At 41.8% G+C, this 24920-nt stretch overlaps 2 protein-coding genes across 3 annotated transcripts in view; both read left to right on the forward strand.

Annotated features, from left to right (window-relative positions):
• LOC112488219 (matrix-remodeling-associated protein 5-like) overlaps positions 1-18678 on the forward strand; it is a 28078-nt gene extending 9400 nt beyond the window's left edge. Inside the window, exons 2-8 of the mRNA XM_025063366.1 lie at positions 12740-12865; positions 13379-13506; positions 15684-15813; positions 16227-16465; positions 16673-16824; positions 16947-18476; positions 18587-18678. Coding sequence (XP_024919134.1) covers positions 12779-12865; positions 13379-13506; positions 15684-15813; positions 16227-16465; positions 16673-16824; positions 16947-18476; positions 18587-18678 — 2358 coding nt within the window. The 5' untranslated portion in view covers positions 12740-12778. The remainder of the gene's footprint in view (positions 1-12739; positions 12866-13378; positions 13507-15683; positions 15814-16226; positions 16466-16672; positions 16825-16946; positions 18477-18586) is intronic.
• Positions 18679-20184: 1506 nt separating this feature from the next.
• The window catches only part of LOC103391270 (matrix-remodeling-associated protein 5), a 7178-nt gene continuing 2442 nt past the window's right edge, over positions 20185-24920 (forward strand). The window contains exons 1-10 of one of the 2 annotated variants that reach the window (XM_025063067.1): positions 20185-20324; positions 20548-20746; positions 20845-21073; positions 21163-21360; positions 21457-21975; positions 22057-22228; positions 22316-22624; positions 22737-22863; positions 23004-23084; positions 23171-24317. In XM_025063067.1, coding sequence (XP_024918835.1) covers positions 20702-20746; positions 20845-21073; positions 21163-21360; positions 21457-21975; positions 22057-22228; positions 22316-22624; positions 22737-22863; positions 23004-23084; positions 23171-24317 — 2827 coding nt within the window. In that variant the 5' untranslated portion in view covers positions 20185-20324; positions 20548-20701. Of the gene's footprint in view, positions 20325-20529; positions 20747-20844; positions 21074-21162; positions 21361-21456; positions 21976-22056; positions 22229-22315; positions 22625-22736; positions 22864-23003; positions 23085-23170; positions 24318-24920 lie in introns of both variants that reach the window. The other variant, XM_025063068.1, reaches the window with a different exon arrangement.

A 24920-nucleotide genomic window follows, 5' to 3' on the forward strand; every position in this document is an offset into this window, starting at 1 on the left:
ATGTATGTGGTATACGTGTACGTTTTAGTTCAAAGAGTTACTATTTCTTTTCAAGTACAGACAGAAATAAGTCAGCTGAAAATACATAAGCAATTAGTTGTTGGAAGTTGACACATATGGCAGTGGAAGGAAGGTGAAGTAGGTGAAGTAGGCAAAGCAGGCGTGTTCTCCATCAATTAATGGAAACAAAATTATAAAACAGACATTAGCATACAAGTTTTTTTTTTACACTACTCTTATTTCAAGTAGCCCAAAGCTCAGAGAGAAAAAAATCTGTTTATATGAGACACAAGAGACGGAGAGATGATAAGACCAGATGTATCAAAGACCTCTAGCACATCCTTACGTAGACGGTGTCTGTGCAGCATCTGTGTGTCTGTTCCTCTTGGGAAATTTTAGCTTGATTTATTAAACCATTCATCAAAACACATACGTACATAGATACATATGCACATACACACATACATGTGCACAAAGGCACGAGAGAGAGAGAGATGTGTGCACTTAAATTTCAGATAGATTAGGGATTAACTCAAAAGATATTCAGTTTACACTAGTAGAAAACAATAAAGTCTAAACTCTGCAGGTCTCCAATACATCAAATGTGTGGTATTTTTGCCTCGGGCGTTTTCATTAGATTTTTGTTCTTATAGCATGCTTTGAAGAGTTACTATCTCACTGCAGATTAGAATAGTATAATTAGAATAGAATCATTATTTTAGTACGCTTTGTACACATGTTTTTGTTTACCTACATTTTGTTTTTGTTTTTTTAACTTTTTCTTTTTTTTTCAGAACTAAATGCCTGTCTATATTCCCACATCATTAAGGGATATAGAGCTGCAGCATCAAACTTCACCACTAGATGTTGCAAAATTCCACACATTTTCTAAACTGCAGGTTATTAGTATGAAAACAGTAGTGGAGCAAAGATGGAGCCAAAACTGGGACAAGGGACAAGGGAGACTTTGATAAAAGTGCTCCTTGTTTCATAAATCTCACAGCAGCATTAATGACTTCACCTCATCTACCGTACTGTATGCGTGTTGGCTTGTCTACCGCTATGCATTGGAATGCCTCAACGTATGTTTGACTCCATTTCCTGCTTCTTTGCTTCCTCTGCGACTCCTTTTCTTTGCCTTTTATACGCTGCTCTGCCTGCAGCTAAATGGCAGGCTTACTCTGGATTAAATGCTTCTCGCATTATGTATTCCAGATATTCCAGGTTACAGTAGGTTCAAAACAGGTGAGAAATCCAACAACTGCAAACAAAACTATTTGTAGACTAATTTGAAGAAAGAGTCGATTTTGTCCATCGAGAGTGAGAATGTATTTTACAGGACAAACGATCACAAAAGTGGCCCCCAGCTCATTTGAGTTTGAGACTCAAGAAGGAGTGTTGAATCATCAAAAGATCTCTGAATATCTAAATAAATACCACTTTAATTGAACAGCTGGCAGATTAATGAATGTTAGTTCAAATTAAAACACTGTGTTGAATTTTAAATAGTGTGTATCAAGGCTTTTTTTGTGTGTGAGAGAAAGAAAGAAGCTGAAAAAGAGAGCTCCGACCTTAACTGGCTTGTTTTGGCCCCAGGGTCCAAATATGTTCTGTCAAGCATCTGCCTCTGCCTGTTGGCACACACACACACACACACACACACACACACACACACACACTAACAAAAGACAATGTGAGTCCAAATTTATAGATGTATTTTTTTATATTTTGACTGCAAATAGTGACAAAGAAATTACGTGGGTGTAATAAATTAATATAAAGCCAGACAATAGTTCAACTATGTGACCTTTGATGGTTCAGTCAAAGTTGATTTACACCGTTATTTGTTCAGACATTGCATATGTTAACAATATAGGAGCATAGCCAGAAGTCAGCACAGCTAACATTCATGTGAACAGTAGGATTCTGTAGATACTTTAAATTCAGAAAGGCTGTTGGAGTGGAGCTACGAACCACTGCGTTTTGCATCTCTCAGCAGTCTAGGATACAATACGATAAGATACGATAAATACAAGACAAAACGATAGATACGATACGATAAATACAAGACAAAACGATACAATACAATATGATGTAGTACGGTGCGGTATGATATATTTTTGTTGTAGACTAAAATTGGTCTCGGTCTCAGATCACTTCACCTGATAGTGCATCCACAAAAACAGTACTGAAACCCTTCACACTAGGCCGTCCACATTGTTTCACTGACTTCACTTGGCTGCAGCTCAAAAGGCTTTGATTCCTTTATAAGGTTCTCATCGTCTAACCAACCTGCTGGACAGCAGACCGCCAGAAAGTAAAAGAGAACATATGATCACAGAAAACATTTAGCAAAGACGGATTTAATTTTTATTTATCGATCTGGCAAGGAGTTTGACCAGTGTCTCAGAAAAGTCTTCCAACGGAGCAATGCCAAACCTTTAGGAAACAATATGACAGAAGTTTGGAGGGAGTAGGACGATAGTTTGGTCTATTTATGTGAAGCAACATCCACAGTCAAACAGAAGTGAAAAACTGGCATCGCTGTTATTCTTAAGCAGTACTTAAAAACGTTGACGGTAAAAAGATTTTTTCCCCGTGGGATTTATAGAGATACTGTAATGTTTGATGACTATCATATGAGCCGTAGATCATGTCAATCCAGCAGCGCACGCCAAACACTAACCACTTCCACAAAAGTTGAAAGGCCAAGCTCCTCTTGGAGTATTTTGTTATTCTGTCACTATGCACCTTTGATCATTCCACATTGAATCATTCTACTCTACTTTACCTAATGTATTAACCAACATATTTATCAGTTTCATATAATTGTGTATAAGTATGTTTGTGCAGCTGCCATGCAGACAGTTCTGGGCTTGGTACCACCTACAGTACTGCCCAAATCACAGGGTGGGTCACATCAAGACGGGGTGAAAACATGGAAAAGGTTGAAAAAAAAAATCAGAGGCCACTAGATCAAAGCCTGTTAGAAAGTTTCAGTCATTTTCTACAGTAAAGTTCGGCTAAAATAAGATATTTACTCTGATTTTAAAAAATTTAAATTGTTGGGGGTTGGAAAAAATAAATTCTACACTCAACAAAGCTATAATGATGAAACCTGTCAAACGTCAACGTCAAAGCTGTTGGAGACGCCTGAGAGACCTGTTTGAACATGTTTTAGTTTTTCAAAATGACATAAAATTATAGACTAGAATAGAATGGGAACAGATGCCCAAAAGTAATACAAATATCATAATAGAAAATATAAGATTAGAAAATATGATATATTTGTATCATTTAACAAGAGCTGGTCCGCAGTGAACTGTCGACTGTTGTTAAGTTTCAGTGCATTTTTGACTCACCCTCTCATAATTACAAATGTCAAATCTGTACCATGAAGATTTTAAAGAGTATCAATGAGCACAAGTGCGTTCATTTTGAGAGTCTTTCTTTTTAAATTTACGCAGATTGCTGACAGGAGCTGGAATAATCCATGGCATATCCTGAAGACCCAGATTTAAGAACCCTTCTAGTCACTTCAGCAAACCATTGGGAGAACATTATTTAGTGATGGATAAATGAGCTGTAAAATTATGACAGTTTCTATGCAGTAAATATTTTATTTCTTATGCACGCTGGCACCGGTGCTGTGTTTTCCCAGCTGCGTGGCTCTGCCTGACGTATCGATGCAGAGTCAGGCAGGCGTGTTTTTCTTGCCGTTTATAAAGAGAATTGTATGGGTTCGTTGAATAGAGGCTCTGACAAACTGACAGCACAGGCAGTTTGTCTTTGTGGTGACTGGTGTTTCCGAATGATATCATACCAAAAAAAAAAAAAACATTCTTTAACTTGAAAACTAAAACTCAGTGATATATAGTTTTAATTAGCAGCAGTGAAGACGAGATCAATGTGAGCGCTGGAATCAATAAACACATTGTTAGTAGCTTTCTCACCATTGTTAACGTCTGCTTTAGGTCAGGAATCTCCATGTGTCTTTTGCGATCTCGACATATTCATTAATTATCGTGTTTTAATATTTGAACCATTGAACTCGGAGCTTTTCCTGTTGCTTTGCCTCAGGCCCAGTAAAATCAAAGAATGATAAAAAACAGGCAGTTTTCCTTAATGTAAAAAGCTTGTTGAGAGCTACACCTGAATGAGGGTGGTCGTCATGCTTTAAAGGACAAATCTTTTTTCTTAAATGTGCAGACTACAGTCTTTGAGTGGGAGGTTTTGGCTCCCACTGCTGGACTTTCTATATTGCACTGCGTTCTGCAGATTTCTGCCATCTGGTCCTTTGAACATTCCCCTGTTTTGAGACTGATCAGGCTCTAAAGGTAAAGACCTGGTGACAAGCTCATAAGTAGAGCGCCCCCAGGCCTGGCTCCAAGGTATGGCGCTTGTATCTCTCCATGAAGGGAACTCTATTCCTTGATCTTTTTTTTCCACCTTCGATGGCCCCACATGGCCTGGTCCTTCATTTAGGACTGTTCTTCCTCAAACCACATGTATTGATAAAGTAATGAAGTCCCTCCCCCACAGAGGGTGATTATTTAAAGAGGGTGATTTGCTGCCTGACAGTACGAGAGCCCTGTGTAGTGCGGCAGAATTTATTCCACATAGAAACACAACCATTTGTTCCAAAAACCAATTTAGATCAACTCTACAACCTAAAGCGTAATATTTGTTTTTGTGAGTAGGAAAAAAGCAGCTAGAATTTGAAAGGGCCTTAATTTAATATCCATCTTAAATTAAGGGCTTAATTGCTAGGAGGCCCACCAGAGAGTATATCCAAACACATTCCAAATACCCAGAGGAATACTGTGAGCTTAAGTAATATTAGGCTTCACGGAACAAAAAGAAACCTGTCGTAGCAAGCAGCACTAAATACGGTTATTTTCACCAATCTCAGGGAACCTACCTGTCACAACCCTCAGGAGAGTTTTCCTTTTCTTTTTTTTTTTTGCAATAATGTTGTCTCGAATGTACCTTACCTTAAGGTAAGAGAACAGCTGTCAATCTGGGACCTATTTTATGAAACATGATCAGCTCCTTAAATGAGAATGAGTCTCATTGTCTCCCCATGTTGCACAGTTGGCTATATATGACCCCTGAGGTCACGTGGTTAGCCTTTATTGAGTTTTGGACGGACGGATGGACATCTAGGACATCTTGTCTCTGTGAAGAATAGGAGAGTTTGGAAAGTTTGTGACCAACACTGTAGAGATTCAAGAACAGAGACACAAAGGTTTTAGTTCAGTTCAGGTCTACTCCCATCACAGCTGCAACGATCTATCAACAAGTGTGATCTACTATAAAAAAACAAAAAAAAAAGGAAGAAGGAAACCACTGAAACAAGAACCACGCAGCCACGAATCGGTGTGTCCAGAAACGATAAATTAGAACTAGATTGAAGTATTCTCAGCAAATCTCTCGAAAGACCTGGAATAACGTGTATGGATTTCAAAAGCGTGTTACGGCTATTAATGACTGCTGGTCCGTCTGTAACCCCATCTGACCCACAACCTTAAAAAGAAGGAAATGAATATATGTACAAAGTCAACAGGTTTTTATTAAAACTGTCTTCAACAGTGCCATTGCACCACTTTGGGCGTTTGTCTGATGCTTATTCCTATGTTTATCGTAACCATAGTTTAGTGCCTGGTTTTCTGCCGGTGGGTAATCAAAGCCCTGCCGTGCCGAGGACATCAGACTCAGCAGTTCTGGATTGTCTGGCTTGACACTAGACTTCTGTACTTGGGGTTTATTTACTACTGTTTACAGTGTTCATGTTTACCATTTGTCATTTGTCAAGTGCCCCCCAGGAGCGACCAGTCTACGGGACCGATGAAATGTACAGCACACGTGTCGCCCACATGTATTTCCTGGATATTCCAGGCCTTAAGAGAAACACAAAAGTCATCAGTCTGGGAAACAGCGCCAAATAGAGGCCCACCAGCTGAGTACAGACAGGAGTGAAGCTACAGTCAACAAGAGTCTAATCTACAGGATAATATTTGGAGAAGGGCCACTCCTGTCCTTAAATCATCGCATTGACTGTCTTTCAAAAGGACGTGCTTTTGTTAGTCTTCCTCTGATCCCACAGGACCGTGGAACAAAGTCAAGAAACAAAGAGAGACAAGAGTCAACTGATTAGAGTGATTTGTTGGTGGTGAGATTAAATAGCAAATGCAGAGATTGCTTTATTAAAGCGGATAATCTGATCTGTCTGAGAACTTTAAGGAGACTCTTCACAAGATAAACCCTAAAAAACCCAAACCCTCATTCTTCTCAGGGCTGCGTGGAGAGGGAGGAGGCCGGAGTATCCGGAAACAACCCCACACGGACACAGGAAGAACGCTCAAATGCTATACATAAAGACAGCTTGGAGTCAGTGATCATCTGTCTGTAAGGCAAGACCATTAACCACGCTCTCACCGTGTGATCTCCTAAATTAATAGGATTCAGTGAGCTGGGCGGCTGCTCAGTAATTTGCGAAAATGTGGGTGTTTTGCCGACTTATGAGGGGCGAGGAAGTGATGAGAGCACCGCACCTGCAGGCTTCCCTGGCAGTCATGGCGCCAGTCATCGACCCGGAAACCTCATTTGCTACTTAAACTCCAAACAAAACAAAACAAAAATTATTCAGAAAAAACTGGAATATCTCCAAATTTGGAAATGTACCAGATTACATTTGTTCATTTGTATGAACGTAATATCGAAGGAGAATATTTACAGTTGTGAGATGAGCAAATATTTTACAAAACTACTTGCTACCAATACACGAAATATATTTCAATAACTTTGTGTATTTGCAAGAGATGCTTAGTGACAGAAAGAGAGAGAGAGAGAGCGAGAGAGAGTGGGAAACAAAGCCAATGTATAAACATTGTATGAACAGGCTTTTGCTAACTCTTAACAAGCTTTAGCTTGTAAACCACACGTTAGTGGCTGCGTCTCTTTCATCCCCTGACTGTGGCGAGGTAAATAAAAGTGAAGTGAAAAGCGGAGCGCTCCAACAAAAGAGCTCTGTTACAAAAGCCCTATTCATACACTATAGACTTGTTTTGAAATCTCGGGCAACGACTGAGCAGGTCAGCGACTTAAATGCTTCCAAATGCCTTCGAGAGAAGAAGAAAAAAGAAACTATTGGAGAGCCTGCCGTCTATATTTAGCTGGTACATGGAATCAATCGACATCGTGTTATGACAGGCTTTGATTTCTTTTAGACAAAACTAATACACGATCAGAAATTCCCAGGTGAACAAAGCCTGGTTATGGTGCCACACCGTGTCAACGCCACAGGTTCAAAGGTAGGAAAGGCATCGTCCGCTGTGACTCGCTGTAAATCTAACCCCAGGAAATCACTCGGATGAAGCTGTCTGCTAACCCCTGGAACATGCGTACCAGTCTGTATCGCTGCTGGCACTGACTCGACATCTATAGGTAATTTATCGTAATCACAATCTGTTTCACAACTTGTATCTCAGGTGGGGGGAAAAAAAAGAGCCAGAGGAAGGTAGGGGGGGCTGCGAAGATGAAAGTGAACGAGGAGGAAAAAAGGATAAAGAAGAGAATATAAAGAGGAATAAAGAGTGAAACACAAAGGAAGAAGGAAAAAAAACTGAGAGGGAAAGGATCACGATAGTGTTTCACAGGGAGGGACTGGAGGCATAGGTAAAAAGAGAGAGAGAGGGAGAGAGAGCAAGAGCGAGGGAGAAAGGGTGGGTGGGTGAGGAGATGACTCGAGGATTTGAGGGAAGGAGCGTAGGTGTAAAAGTGGATGTTAGAAGCTGCATTCCTGACCACACAGTTACAGCACAGGACAGGAAAGAGGGAAAAGGAGTTAATCTGAAAACCAGATGCTAAAGGACCAACGCAGGGTCAAACTAATACACACACACACACACACACGCCGCTCCATCCCTCTCTCTTTCACAGACTCTGGTTCATCAGTGACTTTACAACTGGACCAGCATCCACAGGACCAGACACTCAGTGGATACTTTTTTTTTTTACGCCTGTTTTTCTTGTAAAACTTTTCTTGTCTTTCCGACCTGCAGTCCAGACGTGAGGACCTGAGTGAAGCCTGTAAACAGTTTGTGGGTTGTTTTTTTAACCCCTTCTGCGAGAATTTCTAGGTGAGTTTTTGTTTTCCTTTACAATAACAACTTAAACTTAAATGCTCCCAGCTGTTGTGTTGAAGTTTTCTAGTGTCTTACACGTGTTGACGCCGCAGCTCAGCGCTCTGTGCCAGTGCTTCATGTTGATCTTAGAGAAATGCTTCAAACCTGTTCAGGGATTATCCTCCGTAACAGGCGTTCATTAGTGTTTCTGCGGAGGAGCGCTTTGAACGGCTCATTTCTCAACACCAAGGTCAATCATTTGACTTTGAAAATCCATTTCACGCCAACTGTCATGTTGTGACAGATGTACTTGGTGTTGATCTAAATTTATCTGTTTGTTTTTTTTTTCCCACCTCGTCCACGGCAATTAGGCAACATTTGAAATAGAAGAGTTCTACTTCAACAAGAAACATAATCTCAACCAACACCCACACCTAATTATTTGTAAAATCATCCGTAATTACACACGGATAATACTCTTCATCAGTCACTGACTGTCAGACACAGGTTGTTTCTGGGTAACTCCGCTGAGTAAAACTCTGTCTTTAGGGCATCAGTATGAATGGACAGAGAAAGGGGAAGTTAATGTTGTAATTTAATTGACATACAGAGCATGAAGGTGGTAAATTCAAGGTCAGTTTTTTTTTCTGTGTCTGTGTGAGAGAGCAAGGAAAGCAGCGAATCAACTTTGGAGTGCATGGAGTATTTTGGGAGGATTTAAATGTTGTCTGAACGCCATGTGAGCTTCGTAACGACAGATTTACTGCCAGTGCTCTGGAAAAGAAAAAAAACCTGAAAGTACTTTACTGTGCTACACAAATTGTGTAAAACTATTTTCAGTTACCAATGAAAGTCTGCTGTTTCCCAATCATTGTTTTTGTACAAGGGAAATGTGGCCAATTTATATTAACTGTATTTCAAACCAACGATCTGTTGGTAATAATCCGTTTAATCAGTCTAAGTATGGGAATAAGTTCCTGAAATAAGTTTATTCAAAAGAATAAATCACTTGGGATTTTTCAATAGCATTCTGGTCGACGGGTTGGCGTTCAACAATAACAATAAACACATGATGATGAAAAAGAGTTTTGAATGGGGATATATAGGCAACACATGGCGATACTGACTAGCATGGAAAACATATGGGAATCATATTGTAGTCCTATCTTAACATGTGTTACCACGAATAGAGCAGCTGTGACTTGGCGTGGAGTCGGTGTGATGTTATTGACATCAAGATCTCGTTGGCTCCACTCAGACGTTCTAAAAGGAGAACGTTGTGTTTTATGGAGATAACGTTAATTTTCTATTAGTTGTAAATTTTTACCGTATTAACTCGCGAACAGGAGCCAAAGTCTATTCAACCTACTTCCTGCTCCTGGGTTGGGTTGGTCAGCAAAGGGTTAGGGCAATCAGCATAAAACTGTGGGTCTACAGCTGTGGCGCCCCCTGCAGAAGGGACAAGGTGTCAGTGGGTTCACTTTTTCTTGTAGTTAAATTTGTTGGAATGGAGAATTTTATACTGTTTTTATCATAATTTATTGGTATAAAAAAATTGCTTCTTGGCAGAAAGAGTCTCATGTTGCAGTGCACTTGTAATAATATTGTGAGCATTTTAAGAAAATTTGCCTGGTGAAGTGAGGAAATGTTTACCTTGTTTATACTGACAGAACTCACAGACCTTTAACTAAGTTAAAGTTGACCAGAGAAGACCAGAGTGTGCTGTTTAAACTCAACCCCGGTCCACAATGCATTGTGGTTTTTAATGTTCAGTCTGGCAGAGGCCTGCAGTCTGTTCATGCTGTGGTCTGACACACCAAAGTGAGAGATTGCCGTTGGTGATCTGTCTCGTATGTTAGTTATAAATCTGTCCAAATTCCCACATGTTCTGAGTGGACTCATAGTTGATTCCATCGTCTTTAAGGTGAGGAATAAAAGAATGAGTTTTTTCAAAAATAAAATAAAAAAAATCTTAAGGGAAAATGCCAGCGAGCATACGATTGTGATCAGGAGTAACTTAGACAGAGTCGTCTTTTTCTTCTAAAGGAAAAACAGCCGTTAATCTCTGTCAGGTGAGAGACTGGAGGAGATACTAAGTGATTTTTTCTAAGAATATTCTAATTACAACATTAACCTCTTAAAACAAATTGAATTTTAACCCTTTAAAACAAATTGTCCTACTTTGTTTTTTCTATTCTATTCTTTTATTTCTATTCATTTTATTCTCATTCCCTTTCTTTTCCTTTCTTCCATTTATTTGTTGTTGTTCAACTATTTTTATGCCCTTTCCTTTCAAATCCATCTATATCTTCTACTATATTTCTTTCATTTCTTTTATTACATTTCCTTCCTCTCAGTTCTGTTTTTTTATCCTCTCTGCTTTTCTTTCCTTTTTTATTTCTCATCCTTTCAGTTTCCATCGTCAGAGCTCAGCAGTGCAGGCAAAGTCATTACAGAGAGATAACATGGAACTGGCTCACCGTTGTAATCTTGATTTCAAATGACACCAGAGACTCGTACTAACCGGACACCTTTATTGCTTGGTTGACTCATAAAAGCTGCTGCAGGTTTTGGGACTTCGATTAAAGGTTATGTAACCGTTGTCAGTTGTCATAAAAAATAACAAAGTGTACAGTTCAAATTTTTGACAAACTGGGTCTGTCAGTGTGTACTCTTTAACCAGGTATTGGTATAAAGTGTCAGGAATGACTTTTATGATCCTGGCCACAGGATGGAAAAGTCATCAGAGGCCAAAAGGCCTGGGTTCAAGATCCTGTGCTAGAAAGAATCCTTGACCATGGAAGAAATCTGACCTAGAATCTGACCTAGAATCTGCACTTCCATTCTGAAGGGTCTGAAAAAAACCTTTTACCAAAGTTTTGTTGCTGTTAATAAAAGAAACCCTTTTACCAAAGTTTTGTTGCTGTTAAATCCATATTTATCTTGAATTCTCTTGGTCAACGGTCATTTTGTCAAGTGCTTTAGTTATCCATTGAAACGCCAGGGCTGAGATCTACATGACCTGACCACAGAACTAAGAAGTGTAGAATCTCAGTAGTGACAGAGTTACTGTGTCCAGTGGATGTTTTGGTTCTTCTCACCAGCAGCTGCCTTTAAAGAGAAATGAAATCCTTCTGTGGGGAAAAAGCTAATCTGGTCGAGGCTTGCCAAACTCTCTCAGCTAATATGTTTGTCAGACCAGGAAGTCTGCGCATGGTGTGTGAGAAAGGAAGAGAGAATACGAGAATCCCAGTCCACTGTAAAAATCATAACTCTATAACATTAATTTCTCCTCACCATAACCCCAACAAATATATGTTTGAACTTACCCTTTAATCTGACCCCGGTATTAAAACTAACTCCAATCTGAATCTTGAATCTCAAAATAAAATCGAAATCTGTGGTGACCTTGAAAATGTCCCCCTGATGGACAAAGTGTCACTTCAAAAAAAAAAGTGTACCCTTAAGTATAACAAACAGGTACACCCCCCCCACACACACACACACACAGCTGTTAGGTGAATTAGTCTCCCTCTGAGGAGAGGAGACAGCAACACACATGGAAACCAGAAGCCCCTCACTGGCCTCTAATGGTTTCAAATATGTGTGTGTGTGTGTGTTGTTGCCTCTACCTGTGAACACATTTTGTTTCTCTGAAAACTCCGTCGGTCGTGTTTCCATTGAGAATTTACTTTAAATTATTTTTGATAAAATTCTGAGAGTTTTTCTTCCGCACAGGGTCACAAACTGGTCTTTTTCTTCATTTTATTTTGTATTTGTGTGAAAAAAAACATCAGATTTTACAGGGTTAAATTCAGGTTTGGTTAAAAATATTTTGCAGTTTTTATTCAGATTTTAAAGGGGTGTATTATTTATCATATTAAATAAAAATAAATCTGGTTTCCAACACCTTCCAAAAATTCAAGTAATATGAAAAAAAGATGGGTTTTGTATGTTTTTTTTCTCTATCACTCATGTAATATAGTTGTGTATTAGCTAAGACTTGTATGAATTTGTGATAGATGTCTTAAAATTTCCCAATCATTAAGGTAATTTCCCCTCCACTCTTAAAACGACTGTTGTAACTTTGCAGCAGTGAAGTTATTGCTAATTATGAGTCACCAGTGAATCCACTTCATGTACCAACCTATCAAGACATCTACTGTTAGAAACAACCACATAAACATTTGTGCTAACCTGCTAATTATTTATTTGCTTACATGTGAGCAGCTTCAGAAGATTAGAACTATTAAAAGAGTTTGATATGTTTTGTGAAGACGAAAACGTCTGCCTCCATCTGGACACCATGTGTCACAAGACTCTTCTGTGTCCTGCGTCTCTGTTGCGAACAAGTTTGACATATAAACTCATTACGTGTTTTTGTGCCAGGAACTGTGATTTTTGTTTTATTTGAAGTAAACAAAGGACACGTAATATACTGTATGTACAACCATTACACAACATCAATAACGAAGTTCAAAGGGATTTAAGACAATGAATCCTGGGAAATTAATGTGTCTTGGTCATATGTGGTGATGGTGATAATTATTAAATTTGTGGAAAAAAATCAAAAAAAAAAAAAATCCAAATCTTTTTTTTTTTTCCTCCCTCAGATGAACTAATGTCATGAGCAGATAGACAGACCTCCAGTCATGGCGCTGCAGCGGTGCGCCAAGATCCTCTGCAGGTTGGCCGCAGCGTGGTTTCCTCTGCTGCTCTCATCACTGCTGTGGCAAACGGTAAATCTTCCTACAAGACGCACTGGTCAACTGTCGGTGTCGTCAGTGATTTAGTGCTGCGACTCTTTTTACAGTCTGACAACAGGCGTGCAGCAGTAGCCACTGTGACAGTAATAAATAAATAATTAAAGGTTAAATAAATTTTTTTTGGTAATATTGTGTACTTTTCTTGTCTTTTTCCTGTCTGTAACTATAAATTTTAGATGAAAACCGACTAATTTAACAACACTTGCTTGAACAGGGCACGAGAGTACATTATGTGAGTGCACCTGGTTTATTGAATACAAGCCTCAGGTCTGTTTATTCCACTTAATATTAATGTCTTTCCAAATTGTCAGATATCCCACAGGTCTGAACTCATCTCTGGGTCTCTTCTCTTATCTGATCTTTCTACATTCACGTCTGCTCATCGCTCTCTCATTCCTCTTCACATTCCTTGATTTTCTGCCTCTGCCTCGTTGTAATTATATCATCCTTCTTCCCTGCGTTAACATTGCGGCCTCTCTTCCGTAGATCCACGCTGTCCCGTCTTGCCCACGGACCTGTAGCTGCCCCGGTGTGAAAGAGGTCCACTGTACGTTCAGACACCTGGCTGTCATACCACAGACCTTTCCCAAAGACACAGAGAGGCTCAACCTGGGGTAAGAGGACTCGATTAACATGCATTGATGCAAATCTACACCAGAGAGTTTTCTGAGACACAGATTGATGCGGCCCAGGGGGCAAGAAAACCAAACACACCACAGGAAATGGTGTGGAATGTGGGGTAATTTGTTAAGGATTTGTTTTTCACTCACGAGGCAAAAACCTCAAATTACCTACAAACCAGAACACCTCCCCCCGGTCCGCGTCGTTAATATATACTGATACTGATACGCTGAAATATCGCGATATTTCGTTTCACAATACCGGGCCTGTAGCACAGTGGTTCTCAAACTGTGGTACGTGTACCACCAGTGGTACGCGAGCGCTCTCTAGTGGTACATAGGGAAAATTCATATTTTCATTTTCAGAGAGCTCCATGTTTTCTCAGGTGAGAGCTTCAGAGAGCTCCATGTTTTCTCAGGTGGTACAGAGTAGAAAAACTTTAAGAACCACTACTACAGTATCGCATCATTGCCCCTGTATCGTGATCCATGTCGAATCGTCAGACTCTTGCCAATACACACCTTATGTGCTACTATTAAGAAGACCACCAGTGCATCAGGTATTTATATCTGTCTGCTCTGTTGCTTCGTGTAAAACAGTTTATGCATCTGGTTCTTTATTGGATTTGGCCGTCTCCGTATACCAGCGGGCCTTGTACAGACGTGTTACCGAAAACAACGACATTATCCAAAAAAAAAAAACCCAAAACATTCAGTCCTTATCATAAAAGGCCTTCCCAGGTGTACATGGATCTAAACAATGTATTTCTTGTACGTGAAATAATAGCTAAACTGAAGTTTTACTGGCTGGATGGTGTTACTACAAGAACAAATGCTGCTGCTGTTGTATTTCACAACAGAGAGCTGTACAACTGCCCATAAATGTTACATAAGATTACAGTGTGATAGTCAGCTCAAGAAATGAATCATGGAGCGACAGGATCCTGTATTCTTGAGGGTGAACCATCCTGTCGTCTCAGGAACACATCAGTGTGATGTGGACGTTATTGCCATCCTTTATTTTCATTCCTATATTTATTCACACCAGGCGTGTTTGGCGTCTTTTATCGACACTCCAGGGTCTGTTTCACTTTAGTAGCGGGTTGGGAAAATGTTATTTGCATTCAAAAGAAGTCCACCCCTAATAAATGCAAGGTTCTGAACTTTTTCAAAGGAGAGTTGGCTGATTGATGTCAGAACAGTGCTGGGGAGGACGTGGACCACCTACAGGACACACAGCCCATCAAAAAAACAAGGATTTATAGTTGAGGGAAGACAAGTGTTGACTCAGCCAGCAGTCTGTCATACGGAGAGATTAGAGTTTCAATATGTGTTTTAACACGATGCTGTGAATCTGCTGTGAATGGAGCAGAAATCAGGTTAGATTTTAACTTTTTTTTTTGTTTTTTGTTTTAGAAATATCAGAGGTTGTCAGATGTAAACACATAAAAAACTAAGGATATATTTTTGATAGTTTGTTGACTTATCATTTGGACAGCACAGGGAGGTAAAATAACAGTTTTTCAGATGATGAATTTCTTCTGCAGCGTGCCAACCTTTTGCTGTTTTCAGACATGCACAGAACTGTTGTTTGGAGACAGAACAGAGGGACTGCATGTGTGAATAAGAATGTCTGAATAATGAGTCATTCTTACCATGCTTTGGAGATTCTCCTGCCATTCCCTCGCTCCTAAGTGAGGAGACAGCAGGAGAGAATCCAGGTGAGGTTCAGGAGGATTGTCCTGCATCAAATCATACAAATCAACACCTCACAAAATCTTCCTGAGACAAACAACAACTTAAACCTTCATTCACACCTATGGTCAATTTGACATGAAACCTCCATGTAGAAAGACCAGGAATTGAACCAGCAAACCGGCCATTTTCTCATTCACGCACAGCTTTCTTCACTTTCTACACGGTGAGCCCCTGTTGGCCCCATGTTGATCAACTTCCCAAAGACTCCTTAGCATGAGGAAATAGTTATGGGTCAAAGGTGAACTGGAGTCCTTCACCGTAACGACCTTTTTCCCCTCCGTTGGAAGTGTCACAGTGACCTAGGAACTCCTGTGAAAACTCACTGTTCATTATAGAGCGCCTTCCTTTCATCCCTGACTCTGTTTACCTTCCTGTACAGTAAATGATCCTTTTTATGTGCTCTGTTCTGACAGATACAACAGCCTGACAGAGGTGGAGGGGTCGGAGTTCAGGTCACTACGGCAACTGGAAATGCTTATGCTACATGGAAATGACGTTCACACAGTCCACCCCGGAGCATTTTACAGCCTGAGATCCTTACAGGTAAAGACTGTAGGAATGATGAAATGGAAGGTTCCTGTTTATACACCTCAGAACTCTGGGTTTCCACACAATGATGAATGAAGTTCCGATTGGAACTAAACCAAAAAATTAAGTCCTATAATTTGTTGGATTTAGTTTGTCAAGGAGACATGGTTTAATAAAGGTGTTACATGATGACGGCTGATGGACTCTTCAGTTTGTCAAACGTGTCAAAGTGTGAATGTCTCTTCTGCAGATTTGGTGTCGAGCTGTAGCTAGAGCAACTGGAAAGACAAACAAACAATGAGGGAATATTACCTTTCATTAATAAATCCAGCTCCATGGTTTTTTTTTCTTTTCTGTTCCACAGTTTTTTTTTGTTTTTGTTTCTGCCATTAGTGAATGTGAGTGAAACCCACTTTGTCTGATTGCAGATTCTGAAGCTGAGTTACAACAAGCTAACGTCAGTGAGCCCCAGTCTGTTTGAAGGACTTGTCGGTTTGATTCGTCTCCACCTGGACCATAACCTCATTAACTTTATAGAGCCGTACTCCTTTTCTGGATTGACCTCCCTGAAACTTCTGCAGCTGGAGGGAAATCTCCTGAAGGAGATTCACCCCCACACCTTCATAACAGTATCACTCCTAGGTAGCTTTTGGACCTCTGGACTCAGGTAAGACCAAACCCTAAAAATCTAATGTTTAAAGCAAAAATAAAAATCATGACATGAGATCACAAAATATCTTCGTTTAAAACCTTTAAAGTCATGCAAGTTAATCCATGTTGTTTGGTTGTTTACACTGCATGTATAAGTGAGATCATATCTCCTTGTCACCTCACAAACCACCAAGTAAAGATAATTACATCACTTTCTTGTCAGGCATTTACACCTGTCAGACAATCTGTTGGAGCAGCTCCCAGCCGCAGCTTTGAGGACTGCTCCGAGGCTCGAACTTCTTACTCTGCATGGAAATCCGTGGGTCTGTGATTGTCAACTACGCTGGTTGGTCGAATGGAGTTCCAAGCATGAAGGTTAGTACTGAATAATTCTTTAGTTTTGTATAATTGTGAGTGGTTAAATGACATGTAATTTTACCATGTTAGACCTCTGTCTTTTAGTCTTCATCTCCTTCTCGCCCCTGTCTCTGTTCCAGGCCTAATAAAGTGCAAAAAGGAACGTGGTTCCAGTGAAGTATGCCCTCAGTGCTCTTCTCCACAGTCCCTGAATGGTTCCCTCTTTCTTGGGATGACTTCAAACAAGCTTACCTGTGAACGCCCGGTTCTTCTCTCCCCTCTTAAACAGTGGGACAACCCCACGTGGGCTGAGTCTGAGACGGAGCCGGACCTGCCTTACACCCGGGACTTTGAAAAGCCCTTGGGCCACTTGACTTTTGTTCTTTCCGACAATCACGGAAACCAGGCTCATGTGCCTTGTAGCGTGCGCCGACCTGAAGAAAGTCCACCCATGACTTGGACTTCAAACCCATCATCTGGTCAAGTGACTGTTAATGTCTCCCTGGTGACTGTCCTCGAATGTGAGATTGATCGAGAAACATTGCAGAATCTTTGGCAATTGGTGGCATATTACTACGAAAGCCCCGCAATCCTGGAGAGAGGTGAACGTAGAGGAAATGCAAGCAAAACAACCTATCAGTACGTCCAGGCTATCAATGAGAATTCACCTTATTTCACAGAGTTAAAAGGACATTTAGAAGCTGAACCATCCTGGCTGCTTCAACCCAGGGTCACGTTAAAGCTCAACAGACAGCAGACAACAACGAAGAAACTGGTGATGGATTTTACAACTTTAATTTCCGAGAATGTCAAAGCTCATACGGAGCCGGACGGTGAAACTGTCTGGGCGCTGATTCATAGAACAACAGAGGGCCGGGTCCAAACAGCTCTCGAGGGCACAGAGGTCCGTTTGCGGTGCAGTGTCGCACCTTCAGACACCAATGTGAAGGTGGAGTGGATGCTTCCAGATTTGTCAGTTGTAGAAGATTCAGATGAAAAGACCGAGATTACAGCAACGGGAGAACTGGTTATTTTTAGTTCCACACTGTCTGACTCTGGTCTGTACCACTGTATGATCAGAACCCCAGCAGGTGTGGATTTGATGCCTCTAAGGCTCACCGTAAAAGAACTCTCACTCGGCCCCAATGCTCTGAATGGTCAGAAAATTGAAGCAGTTAAAGGAAACACGTTATTTCTTCCATGTAACGTCACGTCAGTGCAGCCGAGTCAAACTGTGTGGTATTTACCCAAAAACAAATATCTACTGGCCACGCAAAAGACAAGAAAAGCAGAAGTGATGGAAAATGGGACGTTGGTTGTAAAAAAGCTGAGCCAAGAAGACTCGGGAGAATACAGCTGCTTAGCCTCAAATCTGTACGGAGTCGACATGTTGTCGCACAGTGTAGAAATCACAGAGGGGAAACCTTCTGTAAATTCAAAGGTAAAGGATGAAGGTACAGACAGACAGCTGTTTCAGAATAACATGCAGGAAGGAGAAGGTTCAGGGGGAGATTACCAGGAAATCATCCGGCCTTTTGCTACACAGTTTCCCAAGAAGGAGGAAAAGGGGCAGGACAACCCTAATTTATTCCCTAAAAAAACAAGAATTATAGACTCCCAGAGACTCCCAAGAAAACCCAATAAATCTGTCAAGGAGTTAGATCCCGATCGTTGGGCAAAAAGAAAACCCAATAAATCTATCAAGGAGTTAGATCCCGATCGTTGGGCTGAGATATTGGCCAAAACTAATGCAAAAACGAGCAATTCTTACCCAATTCAGTCACCGGATACAGAGAGCTCTACAACAGACGTGACAAGTGCATTTGCACCACCTACTACAACAACTTCTACTCCAACAGTTACTACTACTGATAGCATAGCTCATACCACTGCAGGCCATTATTTTACGTCGGAGTTGACAACACTTTTGTCCAAAAAAACGAGGATTGAGTCAGGGATATATAATGAAAAAGAAAACAAAGACTTATATATATAATGAAAAAGATTTTGATAGTAAATATTCTGGAACACCAGAGAGTTGGTAGTAAATATTCTGGAACACCAGAGAGTCTACCACCACCACCTACAGTTAGGGAACCATCCCTACACCATGTTGTCGTTGTTACCGAAGCTCCCAAATCTTTCACCTACACCACCTACACCACCATCCCTACACCATGTTGGCGTTGTTACCGAAGCTCCCAAATCTTTCACAGAAAATTCTGTCAGTGGAATTTCGCAGCCAACTGTTCAGTCTGAAAAGAGGAATTTTAAGGAGAGGCAAAGAAACCCCATATTAGCACCTGCTGGGCCCAACAGAAGAAGGCCTCCTTTTAGACGAAGGCCCCCCACAGGAAGACGAGGGTATCCTCACCTACACCCCAACAGATATCCAGTAAAGAAGCCCCAGACAACTACTCCTCTGACAAGTACTGCCCCAACAACAACCACTCCAACTACGACCATCCCTACAACTACAACTACAACTACAACTACTACTACTACTACTATCACCACCACTACTGCTACAACCGTTACCACACCTGCTTTAACGACTGTCAAAAGTACTGAAAACGAAGAAAACTTATCTTCTGAGTATCAGATAGAGGAAGATGAAGGCGAATACTTTGATGAATACAATTACAAGGATGGCGATGGCTTGGATGCCAAAAAAGATTTAATCTTTGAAAAGCCTTCTACTACACCTGGATTTAGCAGTGGCTTTACCACGGTTCCAACACTGACGAAGAAACTAACAGATGCTGGAACGTACAATTTACCCAATCCAAAGACAGTTGTCCCTCCAAATGCAGCTAGTACTCCGTATCCAACTGAAGGAACTGCTGATGAAAAGGAGAAGTTCACCGTTAACCAAGAGAAATCTGAAGAAGAGAGTGTTGAGAGAAGGACACAGTACGAAGACAAGAGTAGGTATGATAAAAACCCTGCAAGGAAGAGTGACACAGCTGTAGTGACACCACAAAAACCACGGACCAATCACGGAACTGTCACTGAAACCAGTGTGGGCCAAACTGACACATCTAAAAAGGAGGACAATACAAGGAACAAAAATATACACGATAGTATCTCAACAACAACTCTAAGAAGACCAGCACCCAACCCTCCACCTCCAACAGAGGGAGACAATCGAAGACATTCAGCAAAGTCACCTTCTGAAGATAGAAATTTAGGTTTAGGAGGTGGAACAAAGCAAGTTCCAGGAAGGGAAGACAAGGAAGCAGAGCCAAGAATAAAACCTGGGATCCAAAATTTCCCAATAATGGAGCCACTTCATCCATGGCTTCATCCAGAAAACCAGGGAAAGACGCAGCCCACCACTGCCAGGACAGCACATCAACACCACGACAGGAATACTGGGAGACAAGGTGAAGTCAATACAGGTAGACATTTCCAGCTACCTAAAGTTCCCCCGACTTCCCACTGGCATTCAGTCTACCAGCATCATCACTACCCGCTCTACCCTTCATGGCCGGGCAAGTTTTCTAATCCCAGGCAAGGTAAGCAAAACGTCATTACAAAAGCCATGTACACATGTATCTAATAACAAAAAGTACTTTATTTTTTTGTTATAAAATATAAATTAAACAAGGTTGTAGTGCATCATTATATTTTATAATTGATTAAATAATGGTTCCTAGGTCCTTGGTCACACCCTGTGCCCACCTATCGATCCTGGTCACTTACACACCCCTGGGCTAAAAGCCCAGTTGTCACCAACAGACCAGAAATCACAGCTGAAACAGTCAAACCCACAACAACAACAACAACAACAACGCCTGGAACAACAGAGAGTACAAAATTTCAACATCCCAATTATCACCACCCATCACAAAATAATCATCGGAATCACCATGTGGACGGCCGGACTCAAACCATGGATCAGGTCCTCCTGTTAAAACTGAAGAACAGATACAGACAGGTAACAAACAGAGTACAGAACACCGTAACTGTTCAAGAATGTCTCTGTAAATTTTGCCATATTTGCTATAATAAAAGTCATTGATAATTTTGTTTTAGGCACAGCTTGATCGCATCACACAACTGGGAAGACTGGCTACACCTAAACCTCGTACAGGCTACAACAATCCTCCAATGGGACCCAAACCCAACCCACCGCTACCCACTGGTTCCTACGGTTTTAACCCAGAACCTTCAACTTTGCCAGAGTCTGGTTTTGTTACAACACCTCGCCCCTACCAACCCACAAACCCAGGAGTGCTGCAGGGCGGTTGGTGGCCTGTTGGAGGTAGGTACAGATGTACGTACGTAGAAAAAAACATTTATAACTCCACCAATATCAAGGATTCTGACTTTTGCCATTTTAATTGGTTGGAGGACGAATCAGCTCTCGGCGAGTCACACCTGCCCCATCTTTTCCATGGATGTTGGGAAAAGGAAACGGAGGAACAAAGCCTCATATCACCACTGTAACCACAGCCAGTGTGTCAGTGCTTGCTGAGAGTGATGTTTTTCTGCCCTGCAAAGCAACAGGGAACCCAGAACCTTCTATTTCATGGACCAAAGTCTCTACAGGTGAGAGACTGCAATGACCTTGGCAAAACTAATGTAATCTCTTTAAATTTGTTCATAATTTATCAATTCTTACTTTGTGTCGAAATATATTTTCAGGTGCCACTATTCCAGCAAATACTAAACATGGTCTCCGTTTCGAAGTTTTCAAGAATGGAACTTTTCTGATCAAAAACATCCAGCTGCAGGATCGCGGCCAGTACCTGTGCACAGCTCAGAACCGCTTTGGATCAGATCGCATGGTCATCACCTTAGCTGTCCAGACTGAGGCGCCCAAGATCAAACCACCAAAGTCTACAGAGATAGCAGCCTACCTGGGGAAGGGCTTTTCTCTGGACTGTCTGGCTTCTGGGAAACCACCAGCACAAATCTCCTGGATTCTTCCGGACAAGACGTTTGTCCGTGACATGGGGACTGTCCACACTCGTCTTTCTCCGATGTCTCTGCTTCAGAATGGAACCTTGCAAATCATTTCTGCCAATTTTTCCAACAAAGGGGATTATAAATGCATAGCGAGTAATGCAGCAGGTGCTGATACCATCACCTACCATTTACACGTGGCTGCCCTACCTCCGAGCATCAGTGAAGACGCAGTTGATCAAGTCATCGCCCCTCCAGGTGTGTTTTATTTATTTAAACCTAGTGCAGTTTTTTTTTAATCCAACAGCTTTGTGGACTAATGCAGTTCTGTCTCACCAGGCAGAAACGTTCATCTCCACTGTTCTGCGAAAGGCGAACCGATGCCAACTCTGAAGTGGATGCTCCCGTCAGGGGTCAGCGTTAAACCGTCACAGTATCTCGGATTAAGACTTTTTGTCTTTCCTAATGGGACTTTGTTTTTGAAGAATGTTTCACCGTCTGACGGAGGAAGGTATGAATTTCAGTTTCAGTTTAGTCCATATATATAAACAGATATATACGTATATAAAAAGCTAATCCTTTGATTTGTTTGCCACAGGTACGACTGTACTGCCAGTAACACTGTTGGAGTGGCCAAAAGGTCGGTGCAGTTGGAAGTGAGGGCAGATCCTCCATCATTTTTTCATCCTCCTCCTCCACCCGCTCCAGCTCCTCCTCCTCCTCCTCCTCCACCCGCCCCCCCTCTTGTCATCCCTCCTACCAATCGACAGGCTACGCCCTCTCGCCGCCACACTGTCTCTGCTATGTATGGTTCTGCCGTCTACCTCCATTGTCCAGAGTCTACCGCCTCCACTAGGGGGACTATTTGGCAGCTACCCTCAAAGAACATTGTGGAATATAGATACAGGTAATGAATTAATTTTGGAACGATTTTGAAAAGACTTTTTAAAAGGCATAGTTATAAGATGTTTATGACTGCTTGTCTTCACACTGTGAATTTCACCTGCATTTGTCTCCAGTCCAGAGACACCAATTAAAGTTTTCCGTAATGGGACTCTGAGGATTCTGCAGCTAACAGAAAAGGACGGTGGGAATTATTTGTGTGTCTTTCAGCGGCCTAATGGCGAGGACATGGAGTTGTTTCAGGTACGATTAGAACAGACTCTGACTTTTTATAAATATTTGGAAATAAAAATGATTGTTTGTCCTGCATTTTCCAGATGGTATTGAAAAGTTTAGGTACGTTTAATTGTTGATGTGAGTCCTACGTGTTTTTGTATCACCAGGTGGACGTAGTGATGACTGCTCCTAAAATCGAGCATGTGAGAAGTGCACAGAGCAGAGTCACTTTTGGAGACAATTTCCAGGTAGTACTGGGCGAATCAATGAATCCACTTACGATATGCTGCTACATTTGAAATGCATCAAACTACTATTATTGTTGTCCTTCAAGGTGGACTGTGTGGCCTCGGGTCTCCCTGACCCAGAGGTGTCCTGGGGTCTTCCAGATGGAACTCTCATCAACAATGCTCTTCAGTCAGATGACAGCGGTCATCGGAATCGCCGCTACGTTATGTTTGGCAATGGAACTTTACTTCTGCAGCGAATGGACAAAAATGACGAGGGAGACTATACTTGCTACGCCAAGAACAAACTGGGAAAAGATGAGAGGAAGGTCAGCGTTAAGGTCGGACCAAATGCTCCAAAGATTCATTTGAAATCACCGTCGCTGGTGACGGTAAAGTTGGGGGAATCTGCTAGAATGAGTTGTCAAGCAACAGGGGAACCTTTGCCAAGAATCATGTGGATCTCACCACAAAACACGGTGATGTCCACCTCATCAGACCAGGTTCACGTCATGGAGAATGGAACTCTGGTGTTAAACAGGGTACGGCTGGCTCACGAAGGGAAGTACGCGTGTGTAGCACGGAATTCTGCAGGTGATGATGTCAAAAACATGAGACTTGAAGTGGAGCCGCGGGAGCCGTTCATCAACGCCGTCAAAGGGAAGAGTACCACCAATGTTATGGGGGTCTTCTATCAAACTGTGCTTCTGAATTGCAAAGCAGAAGGTAAACCTGAACCAAGGGTCTGGTGGATTACTCCGTACGGCCAAACGCTCACCACACCGTACCGTGGAGGGCGATTTCGAGTACACCAGAATGGGAGCCTGGAGCTGAGAGGGATGAGAAGAACAGATGAAGGGAGATACATGTGTGTCGCCAAAAACCAACTGGGTGAAGCGTCGCTGCTGGTCGAACTGGAAGTGGCCTCGCTGGCAGAGAAGCCCAGCTTCGCTGTTCCAAATATAGAAATCCTGCCAATCAGACATGACGGTGGAGACCTGCTCCTGGAGTGTCCTGCCCGTGGAAAGCCAATCCCAGAGTTTGCATGGGTACTGCCCAACGGGACGTTGTTAACGCCTGGCGTTAGACTCCACCGCTTCACCCATTATTCCAGTAACGGAACGCTACGGATCACTCGACCAGAGGCAGCCGATAAGGGCGTGTACCGATGCCTGGCCAAAAATGTGGCCGGACAAGCAGAGAAACGATATTCACTGGAAGCCGGCAGACGACCAATGATCAGAGGATCAACAGGTATGGAAGTTCATTTCACATTATGAAAGTCGCAGGCGCCTTACATTAGCCTAGAAATCCACGAGCTCTCTCTCCCTCTTTCCCAAACTCTCTTTCCCAAACACAAACCTTTGCGACCCAAGTCGATAGACTAATCATTTCCTTCTCAATATCTCATGGCTATCAATTTATCGTGACAATAGATAATCACGATTCATTGTGAGTTAATTTGCTGTTATTGTTGTCCTTCAAGGTGGACTGTGTGGCCTCGGGTCTCCCTGACCCAGAGGTGTCCTGGGGTCTTCCAGATGGAACTCTCATCAACAATGCTCTTCAGTCAGATGACAGCGGTCATCGGAATCGCCGCTACGTTATGTTTGGCAATGGAACTTTACTTCTGCAGCGAATGGACAAAAATGACGAGGGAGACTATACTTGCTACGCCAAGAACAAACTGGGAAAAGATGAGAGGAAGGTCAGCGTTAAGGTCGGACCAAATGCTCCAAAGATTCATTTGAAATCACCGTCGCTGGTGACGGTAAAGTTGGGGGAATCTGCTAGAATGAGTTGTCAAGCAACAGGGGAACCTTTGCCAAGAATCATGTGGATCTCACCACAAAACAC

This window comes from Cynoglossus semilaevis, chromosome 15 (genome assembly GCF_000523025.1).
Source record: "Cynoglossus semilaevis isolate Cse_v1.0 chromosome 15, Cse_v1.0, whole genome shotgun sequence".
Lineage (NCBI taxonomy): Eukaryota > Metazoa > Chordata > Actinopteri > Pleuronectiformes > Cynoglossidae > Cynoglossus > Cynoglossus semilaevis.